The sequence below is a fragment of the Podarcis liolepis genome, assembly GCF_965112155.1.
Source record: "Podarcis liolepis genome assembly, chromosome: 5".
NCBI lineage: Eukaryota > Metazoa > Chordata > Lepidosauria > Squamata > Lacertidae > Podarcis > Podarcis liolepis.
In genome coordinates this window covers 2,432,909-2,456,242 of record NC_139556.1, presented here as the reverse complement: position 1 = coordinate 2,456,242, position 23,334 = coordinate 2,432,909, and the positions used below count along the sequence as shown (strand labels likewise).

The window sequence follows — 23,334 nt, the reverse complement described above, 5'->3', positions numbered from 1 at the left end:
AGGGGGTTGGACTCGATGGCCCTTGTGGTCTCTTCCAACTCTAGGATTCTATGATTCTATGATTCTAAGAGACAATATGAAGGTTTATAGTATAGATGATGAAGCAAATGGTGTGTTTTTTGGGGATAAGCAGCCTCATGTAACCCACATGTTTAAGTCTAATTAATGCATGAAGGGGATAATGCCATAGAGTAATCTGTCCTGTGAGGCTTACCTAGGTCACTCCCTCTCACCTTGGGAGGAAGGTATTCAAGCCTCTTACTCCAGTCTACCAGAGAAGCTCAGTGTCTGAGGAGATCTGAGCTGGTTGCTCCAAGCTCAGATCACATGACTCTAACAAGCTATTCTTTAGTTCCTGTACCAATAATTTGGAACTTTCACCACTTTGTGACTAAACTAAATACCACTTTATTGCCTGTGCAACTTTTTCTGAATGCTGTATGGAAAAGCACACGAACCTGACCTTTGGAAAGTTTGTAGGTAAACCATTTTTAACTTGCCAAAGGTGGTCTTTCTATGCTGGGGAAGAGGGATACTTTAAAATATGCCATTCTAAGTTCCTTCCAAAGTTCTAACAGCTTATATTTCCACTCTTTACTTAGCTGCATATATTGTTGTTTTATATCTCTGTTGGGGTTCTCTACTTGCCCCAAACCTTGTTCTTGGCATCCAGGGAATTCTCCTTGAAATTTTTTCTCTGAAGGCAAAACAGGCCACTTTTTTTAGAATAAAGGGGGACCTGTCCCTTAATAAAAACTTAATCAATACCCAGACAATCTCCCCAATGGACCCTGAGATCATCTCCTGAGGCTCTTCTTCATGTGCCCCCTCCACAAAGAGGTCCAGAGGGTGGCAACATGAGAACGGGCCATTTCTGCAGTGACTCCCTGTTTGTGGGATGCTCTCCCCAGGGAGGTCTGCCTGGCACCTCCATTGTGCACCTTTAGGTGCCAGGTGAAATCATTTCTCTTTAATTAGGTATTTGGCTGATTGACATCTGACACCCTTTCAAGATGTGTTGTGGAAGAGGAGATTTTTTGGGTTGTCTTTGTGTTTTCATTATGTTTTTTGTGTTTTTATATTGTAATTTTGTGTTCTGAGATCTACGTATACAAATTTAATAATAATAAGTCTTTGAACAAGACTGGTCTTAAGTCCTTGCAGTTTGGGCAGACTAGTAAGTAGTGGGTAAATAAATCTTCAGGCACATCATCACCATATGGGCAAACTCTCTTTTCTTCAGGGATCTGACGAAGGCACCCTTCAACTATGGCCGAGTGCAGAGGCTGTAGCCGCAGAGCTGTAAAGGCTTGTCTTCATTTGATATTTGCGAGGAGTCTGAATGGGGAGTTTGCCATAGCAAGACAGGCGGGCAGGTAGAAATGCAATCTTTTCATGCAGCGAGATGAAGTCCAATGAACTCGGAGTGTCCGAAGAAAGGCCAGACTTATCAATAACTTGTGGCATTTCCTCATTCCTGATTATATGCTTGTAGAGCAGATAAAACACTTCACTTTTTAAAGAAAGATATATATATATAGCTTATCCCAGCCAAACCAGTCCCATTTTGTTAACTGATCTGTTTTGCTGAGTTGGTGTTCCCGCTGCGTCTTCTGCTCAAATTGCCCCAGGAGCAATTCAGTCTTTTTCATAATTGGCAGTGCTGGAAAGTGGGACAGCTGATAAGATCTCTTTTTCTGGCCTTATCCAAGATTAATCGCAAACAAGACTTCCCTCCCATTTTTCTCATTGGCATATTTGCCTGAGATAATGAGGCATCATGAACTCTATTTTGAGGTCATGAGAGTGAAGAACAATATTCAATGAAATTTGAATTGAACAGTAGTTAAAGAATATTAGGTGAGATTAATCAAGAGTTGCGAGCTACTGCTTGTTTTCAAGACCTGCCATGAAACAGGATGATCTGACATCACAAGGGAGAAAGGTGTGTAAAATTATGAATGGTGTGGAAGGTATGAGGGGTGGGAATTTGTTCTCTCTCTGATAAAACTGGAGCTTGCTGGGATGGGGTGAGCGGCTGTCATCCCACAAAACCAGTTGGAAGTAGGTTCAGCACAGATAAAGGGAAAAAATTCTCTCGCACAAGGCATAATGCCCCTATGGAATTTATTGTCAAATTATAGGGTGGTCACTAGCTTGCATTGCTTTTTAATTATTTTTTTATTTATATTTTTCAAGTTTATACATTTCACTATTTTTACAATCATTTTAACATGTCAAAACTTGACTTCCTTCCCCCTCTTTCTGTGGTTCCTTAAATTTATTTTTAATATCTTCTGCATATCTCACCCAAATTAACTTAATTTGCTCAATTATTCATCTTCTTTAAATATATACTCTTATGAAACAGCAGGTTATTACAATAATCCTGCCAATGTTTTTATCTGTTTACAATTTATCTGTAAATATTCAGTAAACCACTTCCATTCTTTTATAAAAGAATGTTATATTGATTTCTTATTCTTCTGGTAAATTTCGCCATTTCTGCATTTTCCATAAGGTTTGTATCCATTCTTCCTTTGCTGGGACTTCTGTAACATTCTTTGCAACATTCTTGCCGCTGTAGTGGCATACATGAATCAGTTTCTATACAGTTTAGGTAGTTCTGTCCCTATAATTCCCAAAAGAAAATATTTTGGTATTGGGAAGACCCAGTTTTCTGAGTGCATGTTCTGGAAGTTGGGCAATAGGGGCAGTACAGGATTCCTACTGGTGTACCGACCTCTCCTCTGCACCAAGGATTCCCTGCCCGAGCTGCTTCAGGTCGTGGCGGATATGCTCCTGGAGACACCTAGTTTGGTTGTCCTAGGGGATTTTAACATCCATGCCGACACGACCTTACAAGGGGCCGCTCGGGACTTCGTGGAAAGCATGGCCTCCATGGGGCTGTCCCTGAATAAGTTTGGCCCAACCCATAGCCACGGACATGCCTTAGACCTGGTGTTTACCTCTATGGATGTTGGTGATCTGACACTAAGTAAAAGCGAAATGAAAGAAGTGCCATGGTCAGATCACTTCCTGGTGCAACTGGACTTCTCCGTGACCCTTCCCCTCTGCAGGGAGGTGGGACCGATTCAGATGGTCCGCCCCCACCACTTAATGGATCCAAATGGTTTCCAAAGAGTAGTAGGGGATGTTTTATCCCATGTTGATGGCCTTTCAGCTGACTCCCTGGTGGCCCGCTGGGATGCAGAGTTAACCAGGGCTATTGACTGTTTGGCTCCGAAGCGCCCTGTCCGATTGCATGGAGCCTGGACAGCCCCGTGGTTTTCCCCAGAGCTGAGGGCAATGAAACAATTGCTTAGATGGCTAGAGTGCTGGTGGTGGAAAACTCACTCTGAATCTGACTGGACACAGGTTAGAGCTGCTATTTTCTGCAGATGCCATAGAGGCAGTGAATAAAGTCCTCTTCACCATCGCTATCACCACTTGATAGGCTCAACGTTGAGCACTGTGGTCTAAACCACTGAACCTCTTGCACTTGCTGATTGGAAGCTAAACAGCATTGCTGTGCGCTATGGTTTACATCATGGTGTCCCGTTGCACCAGGAGCAGTTTAGTCATGCTGGCCACTTGACTCGGAAAGTTGTCTGCAGACAAACACTGGTTCCCTCAGCCTGAAGTGATATGAGCACTGCAACCCCATAGTCACCTTTGACTGAACTTAACCATCCAGGGGTCCTTTGCCTTTGCCTTTACCCCTGCCCAATGCTTTGGTCCTGATGAAAACTATGACCAAAAATAAGGGGAAAACAGAGTTTATTATGTACTACATTTATATCTCACCTTTCGTCCAAGAAGCTCCAACATGGTTCGCCTTCTGCTCCATTTTTATCTTCTCCCAAACCCTGCAAGGTATTTCAAAATTCTCCAATTCACCTTGAAACTAATTTAGGGCTAAGTAGTTCTCCATTTAAAGATTATAAGTCCTAAACTTATCTTGGCACTTTTGTGCCCAAGGGGGGTGGGGTGCGGAGGGGTGGGGTGCACAACAGTTCAGGGTAGGAGAGGGGCAGGGAAGCTGCTCTCTGCTGCCACTGGGTGTGGGATGTGCCATGGCTGAGGATGGGCGGCGGCAATGCTGCCCCCCACTTGCTTGCTCTCCTTCAGGCCTGACCTGGGGGGTGGGGGGTGGGCAGAGCTGCACCAGGCACAAGCGCCGCAGCGAAGGAGCAGCTCCTTCTGGCACGGAGCTGTACATTATCAGCTTTTTAGCTGCACCCCCCCCCCAATTCTGCATTTTGTGTTCAAGTGCACACTTAAAGAAAAAAAGCGCTGGTCAGAAATTGGCTACCACAAAATGTGGTGTTGAATGCTACTTTAAATGAAATTCAGGGTGGAATGAATCCTTCCCTAATAGCGAGAGCTTTCAAGGCAGCCATAGCAAGTTTTCTTGTCAGGTGTTTAATTCTGTTCCTGTGGTATCTGATTCGGGAGAAATGCACTAGTCCATAATGTCAGCCCTTAACAACTCGGGTCCAGTTGATCTTCAAGACTGCCTTACCCAATATGCCCCTATTCAACGGCTTTGATTGATGGAACAGGAACTTTTTCAGGTGCCGCATAATACCTGCACTGCACTTGTAAGAACTCAGTCGATTAGTGTGCCGGCACGAGGACTTTGGACCTCCCTGCCTATTGAGATCAGGCAGGGGTCTTCACTGTATTCTTTCTGGTGCCTGCGAAAAACAGTCTTATTTAAACAAGCCTACTCAGATGTTTAGAAAGTTTGTATGAGTTTTAATTTGTTTTAGTCTATTCTATTGGTTTTAACCTTTTGTATGTTTTAAATTATGGTTGTAATTTTTTTAGTGATGATTTTATTGTTTTATTTTTTTGTAAACTGCTTTGAGGTTTTTCTGCAATCAAGTGGTGTATAAATTTTGTGAAACAAACAACAAATAATACTAGTTGTGCATGAGAGACAGCAGGTAGGCAACCAATGTCAGGAGCTGCTGGAGTTAGAACCAGGAACCCTAATCTTTGTGCACAGCTGCCCCATGTGGTGAACCACCAGAACTGCAAGTGGAAGCATCTTCGGCAGGGGAAGGGTGTGCGAAATTTTCTCAGGCTTTGGGTTGGCCATTGAGCCCTCCTGGACAGAAAATGATATAAAGGGCTTCCTGTGTGAGCTGGCACTTGGCCTGAGCAACTCCAGTTTTCCTTGCTCTCATGTTTCAGTGTGTTCTTCAGCTCTGACTCCTGGCTTGGTCCCTCGACTCAAATTCCCTGGCATAACTTGTGGCACCCCTCTCTGTCCAGCCCTTGTCTTCAAAGCAGCATCAGTTTCCTCAAAATAGCACACTGATATTGCCTGATGGTTGGGAATGGAAAGTACAAGAAGGACCACTGTCAAGTAGGTACTGCTGGCCATGCTGTTGGCCAGTGGCTGTTGGGCCATTGGCCAGCAGGGGCCTCAGACACAGCAGGGGCCTCTTCATTTTTTTTAAGGCAAGTGTCTAGCCCTCCTAGAAGGGAAGCCATGAAGCAAAATGTGCACGTACCCTTCTAGGATTTCAGTGAGATGAGCCAGCCCTTCAGTCCTTTTTTCCAATGAGTAAAGTCAGAGATGTGATTGATGAGTTGAGTTGTCTGGACACTTGGTGACAGGAATTTCTGGGGTCCCAAAGAGCTAATGTTCACCCCCCCCCTCCTTTAGTGCACTTCTGCTCATTTTCTAGTCCTTTAATTTCTGTAGTTTGTCCTTCCTTTTTTTCCTAACAACCAGGATGCATATTTTCTGTGTGGGTTTGTCTGAGATCTGGTACTCCCTATAAGTTATTATCTGCAAATACCAATAATATAATATAAGTTATTATCTGCAAATATAATATATATATCTGCAAATACCAATAAGTGTGAGTGGATGTTAAAGAAAACTGAGAACTTTGCAGAGAGGCTTAGCGTGTCTTCAGCTGTGCAGGAACTGAAGACTCATTAAGAATCCACTGTACAACCAACTTCCAGTGCAATGGTGTGCATGTTTATCTGTCTCTAATGGGGGCACTCCCAGGAAGGTGGGCACTGGATTATAGACTAGACTTTGGTTTAAGACTGGCATTGGGGGAAGGTAGGGATCAGCTATGTGGCATGCAGAAATTAAGCTATTTCTAGTATGGAAATGCAATTATTGGGAAAGCTTCACTTGTTCACATTTTTTGTGTGTGTAGCTAATGATTTATTTTTGGGACCTCCACTCCACCTGCAAAGAGGGCATAAATTTGCACTCCTCTTCTGTGAGTGGGTCAGAGAACCCCATCCACATACAAAGTACTGGACCAGAAAATCCTTTCCTCTCCACCCCCATACACAGGACCAAATGTACACCAGCCATCAAAGCCTGTATAGTTGGTAAGAACTTTTAGCTAGCATATTATTAGAAAACATATTAGCTAATTGAGGATAAGTATATCAACAACCATAGTAATGCTCATGAAAGTTAGATTGCCAGCAGCTAAAAATGATTATAGTGCAGCCACAAATGCTTGTGGAAGTTCAGTTTCCAGACCAAGCCTCTTATTTCCAGGCGATACACACAGCAGTTGCGAAAGGGTGCTGTGCAAGAGTACAGAACGAAGGAAGGCTGTACTTGTAGAAACAGAGTTGTAGAACATCCAATTCTCTAACTGCAGGTTCGCTTGTAACAGAGAACATATTGTTTATCTCCTTTACTGGTCAGACAATCTAGCAGTAGCTGGAGAAATTCTGCCTGCTTTTACATTTTAAATTAGCAAACATTTTCTTAGTAAACTTGCACAACAGATTGGTAAAACAGTCTTTCTGTTGTGCCTATAGTTTAACATTCATTCCTATAAAAGTTGAAGAGTTTCACAAAATTTCTTTATTTTGCAGTTTGTTTTACCCATTTATAAGTATATAATTCCAATATTTGTTTGCATATGCATATCTATTTTCTATCTGATTTGCATTATAATATTCCCTTTATTATTTATTTTATTGTTCACTCTTCTAAAATATCTCCCAAGTAAAGGGAGTTCACTATTTAAGCATCATTGCTTTCAGTGAGTAAGTTAAGCACACCTCTCTCTCCTATTTTAGTAAGTGGAACTTAAAAGTGCTAAAATTTGGCTGGGTCATCACTGGTAAATACTGGATTTTGAAATAAGCTAAGTTTCTATTATGTGATAGAAACTTCTCCCTGCACAAATTGCTACTAGGTTGACAGACAGAGTGTGATTCTTTTGGTGGATTTCACTGTCCTTGACCATGGCATCCTCCTGGACCTGGATCACCTTGCAGGGAGGTGGGTAGGCCACTCTACTTACCTGGCTCGTTATTCCTCGAAAGCAGGCCCCACACAGACCAGACCAGAGATCCATCTCATTAAACATCTTCTTCTCCCAGTGGCCAACCAGATGCCTATGGGAAGCAGGACAAGAGCAAAATAGCAGTCTCCCAACTTGTGTTTTCCAGCAACTGGTATTCAGAGACATCCTGTCTCCAACACTGGAGATAGTACACCATCATCATGGCTAGTTGCTATCAGAGGCGGAGCAAGGTGGGTGCAGTGGGTGCGGCCTGCCCCAGGTGACATCCCTGGGGGGGGTGACATCGCCGTGCCGCCCCCCGGGATGGTGCTTGGTGCGGGCAGCACCCCCCCCGGAACCGGAACACTCGGTGCAGGCTGCGCACCCCCCCACACACCTCTGATTTTTAGTCAGAATATCATTTATTGTAACCTGAATTCACTGTTTCAGGCCCTGTTCTTCAGAGCTTCCTCCATCCTCCTTGTAACAGACCTTTAGATATTTGAGGATGGCTGTCAAATCTCCTATTTTCCAGGCTAAACATACCCAGCTCCCTCAACCGTTCCTCCTAGCACTTGGTTTCCAGACCCTGTCTCATGCTGGTCACACTCCTCTGCACATGTTCCAGCTTGTCAACATCCTTCTTAAATTGTGATGCCCAGAATTGGACACAGTACTCCAGATGTAGTCTGACCAAGGCAAAATAGAGTGGGACTATTACTTCCCTTGGTCTGAACACTATACTCCTGTTGATGCAGCCTAGAATAGTGTTAGCATTTTTTGCTGCTCCATCACACTGCTGACTCATGTTAAGCATATGGCCTACTAAGACCCCTAGATCCTTTTCACACGTACAAGTAGTAAGCTAGGTGTCCTTCATCTTATCTTTGTGAATTTAGTCCTTCTTGCCTAACTGTGGAACCTTTCATTTGTCCCTACTGAAATTCATTCTGTTAGTTTGGGCCCAGTTCTCCAATCTGTTAAAGTAATATTGAAATTATGCCAATAAAGGTTGAATGAATGAGTAATCTTGAATCTCGATTCTGTCTCCTGCGGGACTGGCTACACCTCCCAGTTTGGTGTCATCTGCAAATTGGATGAGCATCCCCTCAACACCTTTATCCAAGTCATTTAGAATGACATTGGACAACAAGGGGCGCAGGACAGATCCCTGCAGCACCCTACTTGTCAACCAGCAACAAATCCACCTAACAGTCATCTAATTCAGCCTACATTTTACCCGATTCTCCACAAGAGTATCATGGGGAGCCTCATTTCTGTTTCTTTTTTTTTTTTGACGGAGTAACAAGCTGGGTGGATCAGCAGAATGTTGTGGACATAGTGTATCTTGATTTCAGTAAGGCTTTTGACAAAGTCCCCCATGATACTGTTGCGAGGAAGCTGGTAAAATGTGGACTGAACATGGGAACTGTTGGGTGGATTTGTTACTGGTTGGCAGGTCCAGTGGCATAGAGTGGGACGGGATAGAGGGGGCCGTTGTCCTGGGCACGTTTTTTGGAGGGGGTCTTAGTAGTCATAGCATACTTTTTCAAAGTGCTCACAGACCGACTGTCAAATTATCTGTTCTAGGACCTTTCCTGGTGTTGATCTCAAGCTCACAGATATTTTCTTGGGTCTTCTTTCCCTCCACACACGCCCGACTTCTAGACAGAATAATATTTTCCTGCATTTATTTAGGACTAGCTTAAGATTGCCAGAAGAAGTATCAGCAACTTCAGATATGCAGAAGACACAACCTTGATGGCAGAAAGTGAGGAGCAATTAAAGAACCTTTTAATGAGGGTGGAAGAGGAGAGCGCAAAATATGGTCTGAAGCTCAACATCAAAAAAACGAAGCTCATGGCCACAGGGCCAATCACCTCCTGGCAAATAGAAGGGGAGGAAATGGAGGCAGTGAGAGATTTTACTTTCTTGGGCTCCATGATCACTGCAGATGGTGACAGCAGTTATGAAATTAAGACGCCTGCTTTGTAGGAGAAAAGCAATGGCAAACCTAGACAGCATCTTAAAAAGCAGAGACATCACCTTGCCAACAAAGATAGTTAAAGCTATAGTTTTCCCAGTAGTGATGTATGGAAGTGAGAGCTGGACCATAAAGAAGGCTGATGGCCGAAGAATTGATGCTTTTGAATTATGGTGCTGGAGGAGACTCTTGAGAGTCTCTGCAAGAAGATCAAACCTCTCCATTCTGAAGGAAATCAGCCCTGAGTGCTCACTGGAAGGACAGATCCTGAAGCTGAGGCTCCAGTACTTTGGCCACCTCATGAGAAGAGAAGACTCCCTGGAAAAGACCCTGATGTTGGGAAAGATGGAGGGCACAAGGAGAAGGGGACGACAGAGGATGAGATGGTGGGACAGTGTTCTCGAAGCTACCAGCATGAGGGAGGCAGTGGAGGACAGGAGTGCCTGGCCTTCTCTGGTCCAGGGGGTCACAAAGGGAACCAAACGACTTAACAACAACAAGCAGCTTTCAAACAGCAGCCAACAAGTTAGATACAGTAACTTGTTTTCCCAGTCTGTGAATTGTTTCCCTCCATGTATAAAGATAGTAGTAAGCTATGTCCAAAAAGGCAATGGAATGCTGCATGTAAAAGTTTTACTACCTTGTGTCAAGTTTAAATCCTTGTTTGCACTTTCTGAGCCGTAGAACAAAGCAAGGAAAGGGGATCGGGGAGCCCTGGCCGCCGCGCAAGAGAGTAAGTCCACGGAACTGAATGGGACTCTAATACATAGTATTGGTCTTAACTTCCCTTTCCCTTTCTTCTTTAAACTGAAGAAGATGGAAAAACACACATTCTAAGAACACACCGTTTCACAACTGTCAGGAGCCTCAAGCAGCCATAAAGATCCTAGAGATCCCTCGCCAGGACTCCTTCCCTCCTCCCTCGGCTCCTCTGACCCCCTTCTTGCCTTTGTCTCCCGGGCGGGGGAAGGCAGCTCCCCCCCCCCCCCCGCTCCGTTTGTGCAACCAAAGCGCTCATTTCCTGGTCGGATCCTCTTAAAGAGGCAGCACAGCGCAAAGCCCAGACAAAAGGCCCGGCTGCTGCTTCCCTCACCTTCCCGCAGCTCGGCGAGTTTGAAGCCCACCACGTGGGGCTGCTGGCTGCTCTCGGCGGGGGGGGGGGGGGGCGCTGCTCCGCGACTCCTTCCTTTGAAAGGAAACACGGATCGTGCGGAAGTTCGTGCGAAGCCCCCCTCCCCCCCCGCCAGGCTGAGCCCGGGCGCATTTTCCTCGGCAGGGATTTCTGCTTGCCCCCTTCCCGCCCCGCCCGCCAGTAGCCCAGAGGCTCCGCCGAACTCAGCGGGGCTTACTCCCAAGTAGTAGCTCTGTCTACAAGTCGGGCAGCTAGGAGCGCTGTGCACGCGCAACAGCCAGCCCCCCTTGCAGTGCCTGCGCAATCCCGCGCGCCTGTCTCCGAAGTCAGTCTCCCGGAGTTCCGCAGGCTTGCTCCGTGCTCAGTGCGCAGGAGGACGGCGGCGGCAGCACCCAGTAACCTGCTATCCTAGCTTCGCAGCCGCAAACTGACCAGACCAAGCCCCGCGCATCTCCTTGCGCTCTTTTCTCGTTTCCTCGCCTGAAAGTGGCCTTCTTGTCATTTTGCTCCCATTTCCATGCCAGCCTGGAAACGTAAGCTCGCCGCTCCCTCCAGCTGTTTTTGTGCCCGCCGATCCTCCTCCTCCTCCTCTTCTCTCACAAGATCCCTTTTATTTATTTCCCTGTAACCCGAGCCAGCCCCCCCCCCCCCCGCGCTCTCCGTTTCCTGGTGGATCCGGCTCCTTTAAGAGGCCGAGCTCAGTGCTGGGAACTCACGTCACTTTGCAACCCAGAAACTCTCCAGATCAATGAGCGAAGAAGAGCCGCTTTTCGCAGTTCTGCCTTTCAGTTTCTCTCTTCCAGGAAAGGGAGAATTCCCACATTCAGGGGCCGAGAGAGCGGGAGGGGGACGGGGCGGACCAAGGAGGAGCGGGAGCACAAAACACTTCTTTTTTAAAGAATCAGAAAAATCCAGTTCCCGTCCTCTTCTTTTTGGATCTGCTGAGAACCCCGAATGCCCAAGTGAGCCATGCAGGGCGCATCTCCCCGGGCAGATCGGCTGCAGCCCTTGTGGATTTGTCTTTCTGGAAAGATGATCGGAGGAACTTCTTAAAACGCCTGCGGTTGGCTGGGAAAGGATTTCTGCGGGGGTTGGAGGAAGAGGAAAGGAAAGAGGAAAGGGGAGAAAAAAAAGAAAGACGAGAACTTCCTGGTCTCTTTATTTCCTCCTCTTCTGAGACATGTCTGAGGGTCCTGGCCAGTGTTGTATCAAGGTAAAAGCTCGCTTTAAAAACCCTGTTTTAAAACCTACTTAGAGCTGATAATGTATGTTCCAACCCCCGAAACTAAAGATGCAATTGTGTATTTAATCCTTGGTCGCTTTAAGGAGTCGCCTAGAGCGGAAATAAGCGCCCGGGTCTCTGAATTTTCTTCCTCCTCTGCCTTTGGCGAGACTCCCTTCCCTGTAACCTTGGGTTTCTTCGTCTAAAAAGGAGGTCGGCCCTGATCCGTCGGGAGAAACGGAGGAAGAAATCAAGCTTGTTTTCTGTTTATTTGCAGGGGAGTTCTGGCTGTAAACCCGGAGTGGGGTTTACTCTTGTTACACGGCTGGTATGTTGCTTTGCACAGGGATCTCTGAAGTCAGCCTGAACTTTCTGTAGTATTCAGAGGAGAAGTTCCTCCACACTTTCAACTGGAATTCTTCACTAAAGCTGCTGCTGTTACAAAGAGATGCCGCTCTCCACCCTTTCAAAGTATAAAGCCGTTTATGGCAGGTTCCAATCCTGAGCATGTTTACTTGATAGTAAGTCCCACTTACTCCCAAGTACATACAGAGTTAATTGTAACCTTACTTCTGAGTGGCTGTGCAATGTGATCCTTTTCCTATTTACTCAGAAGTAAGCCCCATTCAACTCAGTGAGACTTGCTTCAGAGTAGAGGTATGTATATGTGCAGCCCATAAGGAAGGGGAGCTCTGTGTTTTATAAATATTGAGCTTCACACGTTTTATAGGCTCCCTTACTAACGTCCAGCATCAGGTGATTACGTCTGAGTGACATTCTGACAGCTAAAAGGCTAATGTCAAAATTATTTTGAGATCGCTATACAAAGGAGGGAAGGGAGAGGAGAGGGTGTGCATGTGAAACAACCTTTGTCAGCAGCTTATTTTTAAAATGTCAATTGAGCACTGTGGTGCTATTACTACATACATTTGCTACTTGATTAATTTCCTTCTTGGTTGCCTAGAATGGATAGAATTGGCACTGCTGCACATTAGTAAGAATACAATGGTTTAGTATGGCAGCGCCTGCACTTTGGGACAGCCTGCCTCGTGAGATCAAGCAGGCACCTTCACTGGACTCTCTTCAGCACCTGCTAAAAGGCTTTCTTGTTTAGGCAAGCCTACCCAGAAACTTAGAAAGTTCAGGTAATTTAAATCTGTTTTAGTATTTTAACTTTTTAATGTTTTGAAATAGGGCTGTGAACTTTTCTCAGTTTTATTTTTTTATCTTTTTGTAAATGGCTTTTAGGCTTTTTACAATCAAACAGTGTGTAGATAGGAAATAAAATAAATAAATAAATAAATAGAGGGGGCTGTTTTGTTGTTTGATATTTCTTCTGCAAAGTTGCATTTCTTTCTAACAAACTTCAAACTTCCTTCAAAGTTCTCTGGAACATTTGATAGAATTAAATAGGTTGCTCTGTGTCTAGTGGCCAAGGGATTCATTCAGATTATGAAAAAGGAAGCATGGTTTCAGTGAGCTAATTCCAAAATTTGCTTTTGAAAATTTTTGAATATGCATTTCCATTTAGCCAGAAAAGGTATTGTCACATCTCAAAAACTTTTAACTCTCTGTACTTTTTTTTTTAACCCAGCAATGTATTTCTCTCAAAATTACTGATGCTGTGATCCAATGAACTCTTTAGCCCAGTGAGACTTACTTCTAAGTGAGCATATAGGTTGCTAGGCTGATTAGGGAATAGGTCCCATATAACTTGGATGGTTTCCCTCTGAGGAAATACATATGCTTCAAATTGCAAAGCAGCAATTTCAACATACAGTAGTCTTTCCTCTGTTGTGAGATGCATTTCCCAGGGGACATTGATAGGGTTGCACCAAGGTCATGAATACAGATTGAATATGGACCAGAAGTTTGTACACAGTTTTATTTCAGGAATGGCACAATTTCTCTTTTGAGAGCTGTTTTTCTGCAGTGGCCAATTCATATTTTGCCACACACACCCTCCGCCAGAACCTTCCCCAGATGGCCTTAGACAAGCCATAGTTTTCAGCCTCCGTTGTCTCATCTGTAATACTGGGCTACATCTACTTTCCTATCTTTTAGAGGGGTGGCTTTAAAAGATTACTGAAATAATGGAATGTGAAGCACTGAATATTCTAAATGCTCCATAAAAATGCTTAGTATTACTGTTTATCTCTGAACATGTGTAGTAGCATTATGTGGGGAATTTAATTGTGTAGTCTGATCCTATCTACATTTATTGAAAAGCAAGTCTTACTGATTTCAGTAGGACTTACTCCTAGCAGGTTTGTATAGGATTGCATCCCAGTGAGCGCTCTGAAGATGGTTATTTCTTGGTCTGTTGAACAAGCTTGTAGTGAAATGTCTCACTTTAAGTAGCTCCTACAGGCCCATGAGAATCTTCCACCTCCCCCCCAACCCCACCCTGCTTGCTTCACCCTGCAGTTATGCCTAATAATTGCAAGGGTCCATATACGGGCAGCAAAGTTCCTTTTTTTATTTCCCTGATTTATATTTTTACTCAGGACAAGTTGTGTTGCTTCACACCCAGTATTTCCATTTCAACATGTTCACTCAAATAAACTTAAGGTTCTATGCAATGTGGCATTTTAGGGATGGGGGATCAGCACCAATGAAGCTTGAAAGCAAGGCTGCTCAGTGCGTGAGGCGTACATTGCTTATGGTGGCTGCTGACTCTTTACAGTATTCCATAGCAGCTGAAAGCTTCACTTTCAAACTGTTTTATGTTCTCCAACTGTATTAAGTACATATTTCCCCTTATCTTTCCTTTACCGTTCTGGGGCACACAGTGCATAGTTTGTTTACAGTAGGTTTGTGGTAAACTAAGATCTACTAACCTGTGAGTGCCTCTGACCTCAGTTGGACTTAGTTCTGAGTAGACATGTGTAGGATTGCTCTTTGAGTAATGTGTTCTTTTGTACAACTGTAACTAAGCATTTTGGCAGGGTTATAGATCTGACTGGGTGGCGCTGTGGGTTAAACCAGAGAGCCTAGGGCTTGCCGATCAGAAGGTTGGTGGTTCGAATCCCCACGACGGGGTGAGCTCCCGTTGCTCGGTCCCTGCTCCTGCCAACCTAGCAGTTCGAAAGCACGAAGTGCAAATAGATAAATAGGTATCGCTCTGGCAGGAAGGTAAACGGTGTTTCCGTGCGCTGCTCTAGTTTTGCCAGAAGCAGCAAATGCTTCTGCTGGCCACATCACCCGGAAAAACTTTCTGTGGACAGACTCTGGCTCCCTCGGCCAATAAAGCGAGATGAGCGCCGCAACCCCAGAGTTGTTCGCGACTAGACCTTACGGTCAGGGGTCCCTTTACCTTTTTATGGATCTGACTGTTTAAAACAGGATTTTCTTCTTGTTTGCTGGTCATTGGCTTTCCAAGTTTCCATTCCAGAAAGGAAGTATAGGCAACTCCCCATTTACATGGGGCTTATGTTCTGAGCACCACACACATCAGTGAAATTGCGTGTATTTGAAACACCATTGGAAAAACCATTAGAGGGGGAAACACCCTCTATACCCATTGGGAAACCCTTGGAAACCCCTTGAAACACCAGCAGCACTTACCAGATGCCAAACTCTGCCAAAGCACACCACAGTCGCTCCCTCCAAACCTCCTTGCTCAAACTCCAACTCCCCACAAGCCTCAGCAGTCAGTGCAAAGGCTGGTGGGATTGCTAGGCGCTGTTTTTATGCCTTTTTGCCCTTTCTGGGCTCTTCTATTTATTTTTTAAAATATATTTTTATTGTGTTATACAAAACAAATTTAAGTTCAAACATTAAATATCAACATAATCATTTAGCATTCCCCTCCGCTCTTCCATGGTTACCATTATCAATCTTTTTCTTTCCAACTGTTTCCCTTATTTTCTCTATTTTTTTTAAATCATCCATTTATACTATAGTTTTTTTGTACATTACAAGCATTATTCAAATCCTGCCAAAGTTTTTAGTTGTTTACAGTGTTCTCTTAGGTACATTGTAGTTTTTTCCTATTCCTTCTTAAAGTTCTTCCTGGTTTCTGATTTTCTCAGTCAATTTTGCCATTTCGGCCTAGTCCATCATTTTCATCAGCCATTCGTCTCTGGTCGGGACTTTTATCTTCCTTCCAGCTCTGGGCCAGTAGTATCTGCGCTGCTGTCGTCATGTATGTAAATAGTCATTTCTGCTGCTTCAGAATCTGTGCACCTAAAATACCAAGTAAAAAAGTCTCTGGTTTTTTCACAAACATTATTTTAAACTTTTTTTCCCAACTCATTGCAGATCATTTCCCACAATGCTGTTGTTATCTTGCACGTCCACCGCATGTGGTAGAATGTGCTTTCTTTCTCCTTGCATTTCCAACAGACATTTGAATCAGTTCTGTACATCTTTGCTAATTTTACAGGTGTTAAGTCATCATTTTCATATAATTCTCCTTCAACGCACAGCATGCTGTAAATTTTAAATGCTCCCTCCATAACTTTTCCCAAGATGAAAATTGGATATTGTACCAAATATCTTGTGCCCATTGTATCATTACTGATTTAACTTCTTCGTCTTTGGTATGCCATTCTAGCAGCAGTTTATACATTTTAGAAAGTAACTTCACATTGTTTTTCATAAATCTTTTTCAAACCTTGAAAATTCTTTACTAAATCCATTTTTGAAATCTATTTTAAACACTTCATTTAATGGATGGTATTGCAGACAGTCTGTTACTAACTGTCTTATGTCCTCAAAACTTTTCATTTTCAATTGTTGTTCTACTTCCATGAGCAACTTTTATAGGTTGCCCATTCACTTTTTGCATTAGTCTTTTTCAAGGATATCACTTCCACTGGGGAAAGCCACCTTGGTGTCTTCTGCTCTAACAGGTTTTTATATTTTCCCCATATACCATAAATTGCTTTTCTTACCAAATGATTCAAAACCCCTTTTCACTTAGGTTTTCTCATACCATAAATATGCATGCCAACCAAATCTATTAGCATGACCCCCAGGGTCTAAAATATCTGTATTTTTTAAGATTATGCATTCCCGTAGCCAGCAGAGACATGACACCTCATACTATAATTTCAAATCTGGCAGAGAGAAGCCACCTTTTTCTTTGGTATCTGTTAGTAGTTTATATTTAATCCTTGGTTTCTTCCCCTGCCAGATAAATTTTTGCTATTGTTTGAAGTGTCCTGCTCTACTGACTATGGGTATTGTTTGAAATAAAAATAGCATCCTTGGCAATACATTCATTTTCATAACTGAAATTCTTCCCCAAAGTGATAAGTTCATCCTTCCCCAGACATCCATATTTTTCTTTATCTCTTTCCATGTTGTTACATGGATTATTTATATTCTTAGCTGTTAACACTACCCCCAAGTACTGCACCTTTTTTCAATTATCAGTTGTGTTGCTGGTTGTAGCTCATTTTTTTTGTTCTGTCATATTTTTCACCAATGCTTTCTTTTTTTATTATTTAACTTGAATCCTGCTACCTGTCCGAACTCAGATATTTTATCTAATACCCTTGGTATACTCACCAACGGGTTTTCTACTGTTACTAGAAGGTCATCTGCAAATGCTCTCAGTTTGTACGCTTTGCACCCAACTGTTACACCTTTTATTTCTTCATCAGATCTTATGTTCCTTGCCAGGGTCTCTAATACTAAAAGAAACAATAATGGCAACAGGGGACAACCCTTCTGGGCTCTTCTAAGGCCACTTTTGCATTTTAAAAATTCATTTCCAGGTTTGGCATGTCTAAATGGGGAGTTGCCTGTATTTTTTCACTTTTTCAAAAGAGGTGACTTTACATGTACAGGAGACTTGGTGGAATAGAGGAGCTCTACAGTGGTACCTCGGGTTACAGATGCTTCAGGTTACACATTCCGCTAACCTGGAAGTAGTATCTTGGGTTAAGAACTTTGTTTCAGGATGAGAACAGAAATTGCATGGCGGCAGCATGGTGGCAGCATGGCAGCAGCAGGAGGCCCCATTAGCTAAAGTGGTGCTTTAGGTTAAGAACAGTTTCTGGTTAAGAACGGACCTCCAGAACAAATTAAGTTCTTAACCAGAGGTGCAACCGGATCTTCAGCAAGTAAAATGAGAAATCGAGTCTTTTTGGCATATCGTTGCCCTGCAAGATAACCCAGTCAACAGTTGCTCCTGACATCCCATCCACCTCTTGGCCATCCTGAGCAGTGATGAGGCTTCTGACCTGTGCCAAGGAATTCCATGATGTCATTTTCTTTGCTTTGGAACAATGTCTTTGCTTGTGTACAGGGGAGCTGTAGAGGGTCTCTCCACTCTGAGGGGTGCAGAGTCAGGGATGCGTTCTACACTGTAGAATGACTCCTTATATGAAGGTTACGGTCACCAAAATGGAATGTCTAGTTGCCTGGGCAAGACAGCTCTCTTATTTTTTGAATGATGGACTGACTGTAATTGATTCTCAGTTAAACATCTGGCTAGTTCAGAGGACAACCTTGAGCCAGGTTAAGAGCTTGAAGAAGAAAAGTCACTTTATCCAGGAACAGTCCACATATCAGCGTTCAGAATTTGCCAGGTGACAGGTGCCTAGGACTTGCCGATTGCATGGTCGGCGGTTCGAATCCCCGCAGCGGGGTGAACTCCCGTCGTTCGGTCCCAGCTCCTGCCCACCTAGCAGTTCGAAAGCACCCCTAAGTGCAAGTAGATAAATAGGTACCGCTTTATAGCGGGAAGGTAAACGGCGTTTCTGTGTGCTGCGCTGGTGCTGGCTCGCCAGAGCAGCTTCGTCACGCTGGCCACGTGACCCGGATGTGTCTCCGGACGGCGCTGGCTCCCGGCCTCTTAAGTGAGATGGGCGCACAACCCTAGAGCCGGACACGACTGGCCTGTACGGGCAGGGGTACCTTTACCTTTTTATTGGCCACTTGCGACCAAGCAGAGATGCCCAGGCACCAGGCATGCACCTGACTTCTCCACCATTTGGTGGTGGATTCCTGGGGATCCTTGGATCTTGATTGCTTTCACACACTAGCAATGCATCCTATAGAATTCTATCTGTTATATTTTATCTGCACAATCAGAATGAATTTCTGAGTGGAACCAAAAGCTTGTATTGAAAAATATGACTTTCGAGGTGTCTGGCCCCAAAATGACAACTAGGCATTCCATTTTGGCGACTGTAACCTTGGTTTAAGGAGTCATTTGGCGCCTAGCTGATATATCTGAGTTTCTAACACTGCCACATATATTCCAACCACCTCTTTTTTGGAGATTGCTCCTGCTTAGGCTGCACAGAAAGCAGTTTGCTTCCAGAAATTCATTCCAGTTGTGCAGATAACATACAACTGATAGAATTCTACAGGCTGGGATATTAGTGTGTGAAAACCGTCCAGATCCAGGGATCCCCAGGCATGCACCTCCAGATGGTAGAGATTTCAGGCCCCATCCTGGCACCGTCATCTTCACTTGGTCGCAAGTGGTCAAAAACTAGGTGCCAAATGCGCCCGGTGCCTGGCTAATTTCAAAAACTGCTGTCATACAGGGCAGTTTCAAAGTTGTAATTAGCCCCCTCTCCCCCCACCTCAGATGACTGTATCTAGTAAATACCTAGCGCATAGCCTTTTGGTTATACTAAAATTAATATGTTAAATGGTTTTTAATGACTCCATATTTCACCTGCTTTAAATCTAAATAATATAAGGGAAGTCCATGCTGTTGAATTATCTTAAAATATTTACAAGTGTTGTAAATTTCTGAACCAAAACATTTGATCAGGAAAAATAAGCAATAAAGCACCCTTAGTATGGCTTAAATGCTATTTACTGGAAATTTTCCAATAAATATAATTTTCAAGTATATAATTTTTAAAGCATGCTAAGGGTGCTTTATTGCCTGTTTTTCCTAATGAAATCGTTTGGCTCAGACAAACATGAAAAATTAACGTGCCACACTTACCGTTTACTAAATTAAAAGTTATATATAATCAATATGATCTCAATCTGTTTAGGGGATTCTTTCAAGTTTTTCCAGAAAACCACATCATTGTCTGGAAGTGACACTGGCATAGTTCTGTGGGTGATCACTGCTTCATATTCCTAAGCTATTACAGTAGGAGCAGGATATGACCAGGACAAATTCGAAACTGTTTGCCTGCAGGGCAATTATTTCAGTTGCTGTTGAATGTTTAACTCAAGGTATGTAAATCCTCCTGCTCCTATGTGGAAGCCAACACCCCACTTGGTCTGATGTTTGGACTCACATGTGTGAATCTTGCAGGACTCAGCATCCCCTTGCCACCACCAGCCTCAAAATTGGCAGTGCACGTGGTAAGGGATTGTCAAACATTACTACAGTGGTGCCCCGCAAGACGAACGCCTCGCGAGACGAAAAACTCGCAAAACGAAAGGTTTTTTCATTTTCGAGTTGCCTCGCAAGACGAATTTCCCTATGGGCTTGCTTCGCAAAACGAAGCTTGCCCCGGGGACAGCGGGTCTTCTCTTTTGAAGCAAGGGGCTGCGGGGAGATCGCTTCTCCCGGTGCTCCGAAGCCGGGCGGGGGGCAGGGGACACCTCCCGCCGCCGCGGGGACACCTTTTGAAGGCAGGCGTGTGGGAGCAAAGACTTTCGCCCCCCGCCCGCCTTCAGAAGAGGTCCAGGACCTCTTCTGAAGGCGGGCGGGGGGAAAAAGTCTTTGTCCCCCCTGCCTGCCTTCCCAGGGGCTTTTAAATCGCCCCGGAAGGCGGAGAAGTCCTCCGCTGTCCGGGGCGATTTTAAAATGCCGCCCGCCAGCATTTTAAGATCGCCCGGACAGCGGAGAAGTCCTCCGCTGTCCCGGGGTTTTTTAAAATGCTGGGGGTGGGAAGAAAAGCCCTTGTCCCCCCCCCAGCCTTCAGAAGAGGTCTGGGGACAGACTGTCCCCGGACCTGGTCTGAAGGCGGCTTCCCTAGGAACGCATTAATTGATTTTCAATGCATTCCTATGGGAAACCGTGCATCGCAAGACGAAAAAACCGCAAGACGAAGAGACTTGCGGAACGAATTAATTTCGTCTTGCGAGGCACCACTGTATCCTTTGTGTGTTTTGCTACTTGCTCTTAGGAACCATATATTTGTTGATAAAATTTGTATACTGTCTTTCATCTGAAGATTTAAGGGCAGTTCATTATGCTGCAGGTTCATCTCTCCCTGCTGTTCGTGTGTGTGTGTGTGTGTGTGTGTGTGTGTGTGTGCAGTAATATGTAAATTGTCCCTAAGATTGCAGCTGTAAATAGTATAGCGGGCCTCCATAAGGTCCTCTTGTAAGTCTGGTGTGCTGTTACTGCAGCAAGCGGTAGCTTCACATCTCTGGAATGGCCTCCCCATTGAAGTGAGTCTCACCCCAACTTTATATTATTTTAGAAACCGGGTAAAAGCTCACCTTTTTGTCAGGCTTATGGAGGCTGTTGAGTTTTTTAAAAAAAATAAAATATTTATTAAGAATTTAAACAATAAAACACAATTCACATACACAACCCGGGGGGGAAAAACAACACCATCACAGTCAATCAAAAAGACCAAAAGAAAAAAACGAAAAAAGGCATACAAAAAAAGACAAAGGACAAAAAATCATAAAAAAGACATGAAAAATGGTTCAGTTTCATGAATAAAATTTCCATAACCCTCTTTTCTGACTCCCTCACATCTCCCTTTTCTGTGTTCCCGTTTACAAAATCCTATTCAGCAATACTTCACCTTCTTTCAAAACTTATTTTAAATTGTACGTTTCAGCTATTATGTCTCCAATTTTTTCCCTTTGTTATCAGATATTTAAGTTTGACATAATATTATTCAAGTTTCACCTTTGTTCTTATAGATCAATTGTTTTCATACTCCTTTCGGCTATGTCACTAATGGCATATTATCTTTATATCCTGCATCATTCTAGCATTCATACAATTTACAATACTTTTGCAAATAGTCCTTAAATTTCTTCCAGTCCTCTTCCACTATCTCTTCTCCCAGGTCTCGGATTCTGCCAGTCATTTCTGCCAGTTCCATGTAGTCTATCAGTTGCATCTGCCATTCTTCCAAGGTGGGCAAATCTTGTGTCTTCCAATACTTTGTGATGAGTATTCTTGCTGCTGTTACTGCATACATAAAGAAAGTTCTGTCCTTCTTTAGCACCATTTGGCCAACAATGCCCAAAAGAAAGGCCTCTGGTTTCTTAGGGAAGGTATATTTAAATACCTTTTTCAGTTCATTATAGATCATTTCCCAGAAAGCCTTAATCTTTGGGCACGTCCACCAAAGGTGAAAGAATGTTCCCTCAGTTTCTTTACATTTCCAACACTTATTGTCTGGCAAATGGTATATTTTTGCAAGCTTGACTGGGGTCATGTACCACCTGTATATCATTTTCATAATATTTTCTTTCAGGGCATTACATGCCGTAAATTTCACACCAGTGGTCCATAACCGTTCCCAGTCAGCAAACATGATATTATGACCAATGTCTTGTGCCCATTTTATCATTGCTGATTTAACCGTTTCATCCTGAGTGTTCCATTTTAACAGCAAGTTATACATTCTTGAAAGTACCTTAGTTTTTGGTTCTAACAGTTCTGTTTCTAGTTTCGATTTTTCCACCTGGAAGCCTATTTTTTTATCCACCTTAAAGGCCTCCCTAATCTGACCATAATGTAACCAATCTCGCACTTTGTCCTTTAGTTTCTCAAAGCTCTGCAATCTCCAAGTGTCTCCATCTTTTTCTACTATCTCCCAATATTTTGGCCAATTGGCCTCCATATTGAGTCTTTTCTGAGCCTTTGGAGGCTGATGAGTTAAACCAGTTTAATGATGCTTATGAAAACATTTTGTTTTGCTGAAAGTCTGCATAGAAATCTCTTAATAAATAAATTGGTATGAATTTACTCAATGGCTCTTTTTTGTCTCCATTTTCAAAGTGGAGATAAATGATAATGGCTTGCCATTCAGGGTTGTTGTAAGAATTATTAATTATGATGTTTGTGAAGATCTTCCACCACTTAAAATACTAATGTCTAATTGATGTGTTGTGTGATGTTTGACAGGTGTAGTATATAAACGATAAAGTGTATTTCTTGGATGAAGTTGATTTAAGAAACCAAATCAACAGGTTCCACTTGAGAGCTTTCTGGGAGGCAACTTAATAAAAAAAAACTTCTGATCTGGGATATCCCAATTAAATGGAAACCTTCAGTTCTTTATAGAACTCTTTTTCTTTTTATCTCAGAGCAATTTTACAAATCATAAGCGGTACACTCCCATGTCCCAAACACTGTTTATCTATGTGCCTATGTTCTCTGAATGGTATGTGGAATATACTGTTGAGATTAAGATTCCTCGGGGCTTTGTATTCCCAGCATATGAGCAGCTTTTTCTAAACCTTCCTCCCATCCTTAAGGAATAGTGGAGGTGTCTTGGATAGCAGCTGTCTTCAGTTAGGGCACCTGAGATTTCTGAATACTGTTAACTCTGGCTACACATAGTTTCCCTAAACTGGGGACACCCAACTTTTGCACCCTTGGGGTTCAGCTCTGCTTTCCAGTAAGCAAAGTTTGAAAGTAGACAACACCAGCACCACATAGATAAGTCACTGGGTTTCTGTCCTGACATTTTAGGAATTTAGCTGCCTTCTCAGGTCTCCAGAGGAAGGAGTTAAATCTTGGGGCAAGGAGTCTGGGTCAAGGAGCAAAGCCATTTTCTACTTGGATTTAAAGTCCCTT

General features: G+C 43.6%; 2 protein-coding genes and 1 long non-coding RNA gene across 6 annotated transcripts in view; 2 read left to right on the top strand and 1 right to left on the bottom strand.

Annotated features, from left to right (window-relative positions):
- Nucleotides 1-23,334, top strand: part of TTC38 (tetratricopeptide repeat domain 38) — a 256,120-nt gene that overhangs the window by 151,585 nt on the left and 81,201 nt on the right. The window lies entirely within an intron of this gene.
- LOC310707044 lies at nucleotides 2,165-6,242 on the bottom strand. Its single transcript, XR_014526293.1, has 2 exons — nucleotides 3,808-6,242; nucleotides 2,165-2,632 (listed from the first exon to the last, which is right to left on the bottom strand). It is a non-coding gene; the product is annotated as an uncharacterized lncRNA (long non-coding RNA).
- The window catches only part of ETV6 (ETS variant transcription factor 6), a 166,111-nt gene continuing 153,487 nt past the window's right edge, over nucleotides 10,711-23,334 (top strand). The window contains exon 1 of one of the 2 annotated variants that reach the window (XM_083503472.1): nucleotides 10,711-11,618. In XM_083503472.1, coding sequence (XP_083359598.1) covers nucleotides 11,586-11,618 — 33 coding nt within the window. In that variant the 5' untranslated portion in view covers nucleotides 10,711-11,585. The remainder of the gene's footprint in view (nucleotides 11,619-23,334) is intronic. The other variant, XM_083503471.1, reaches the window with a different exon arrangement.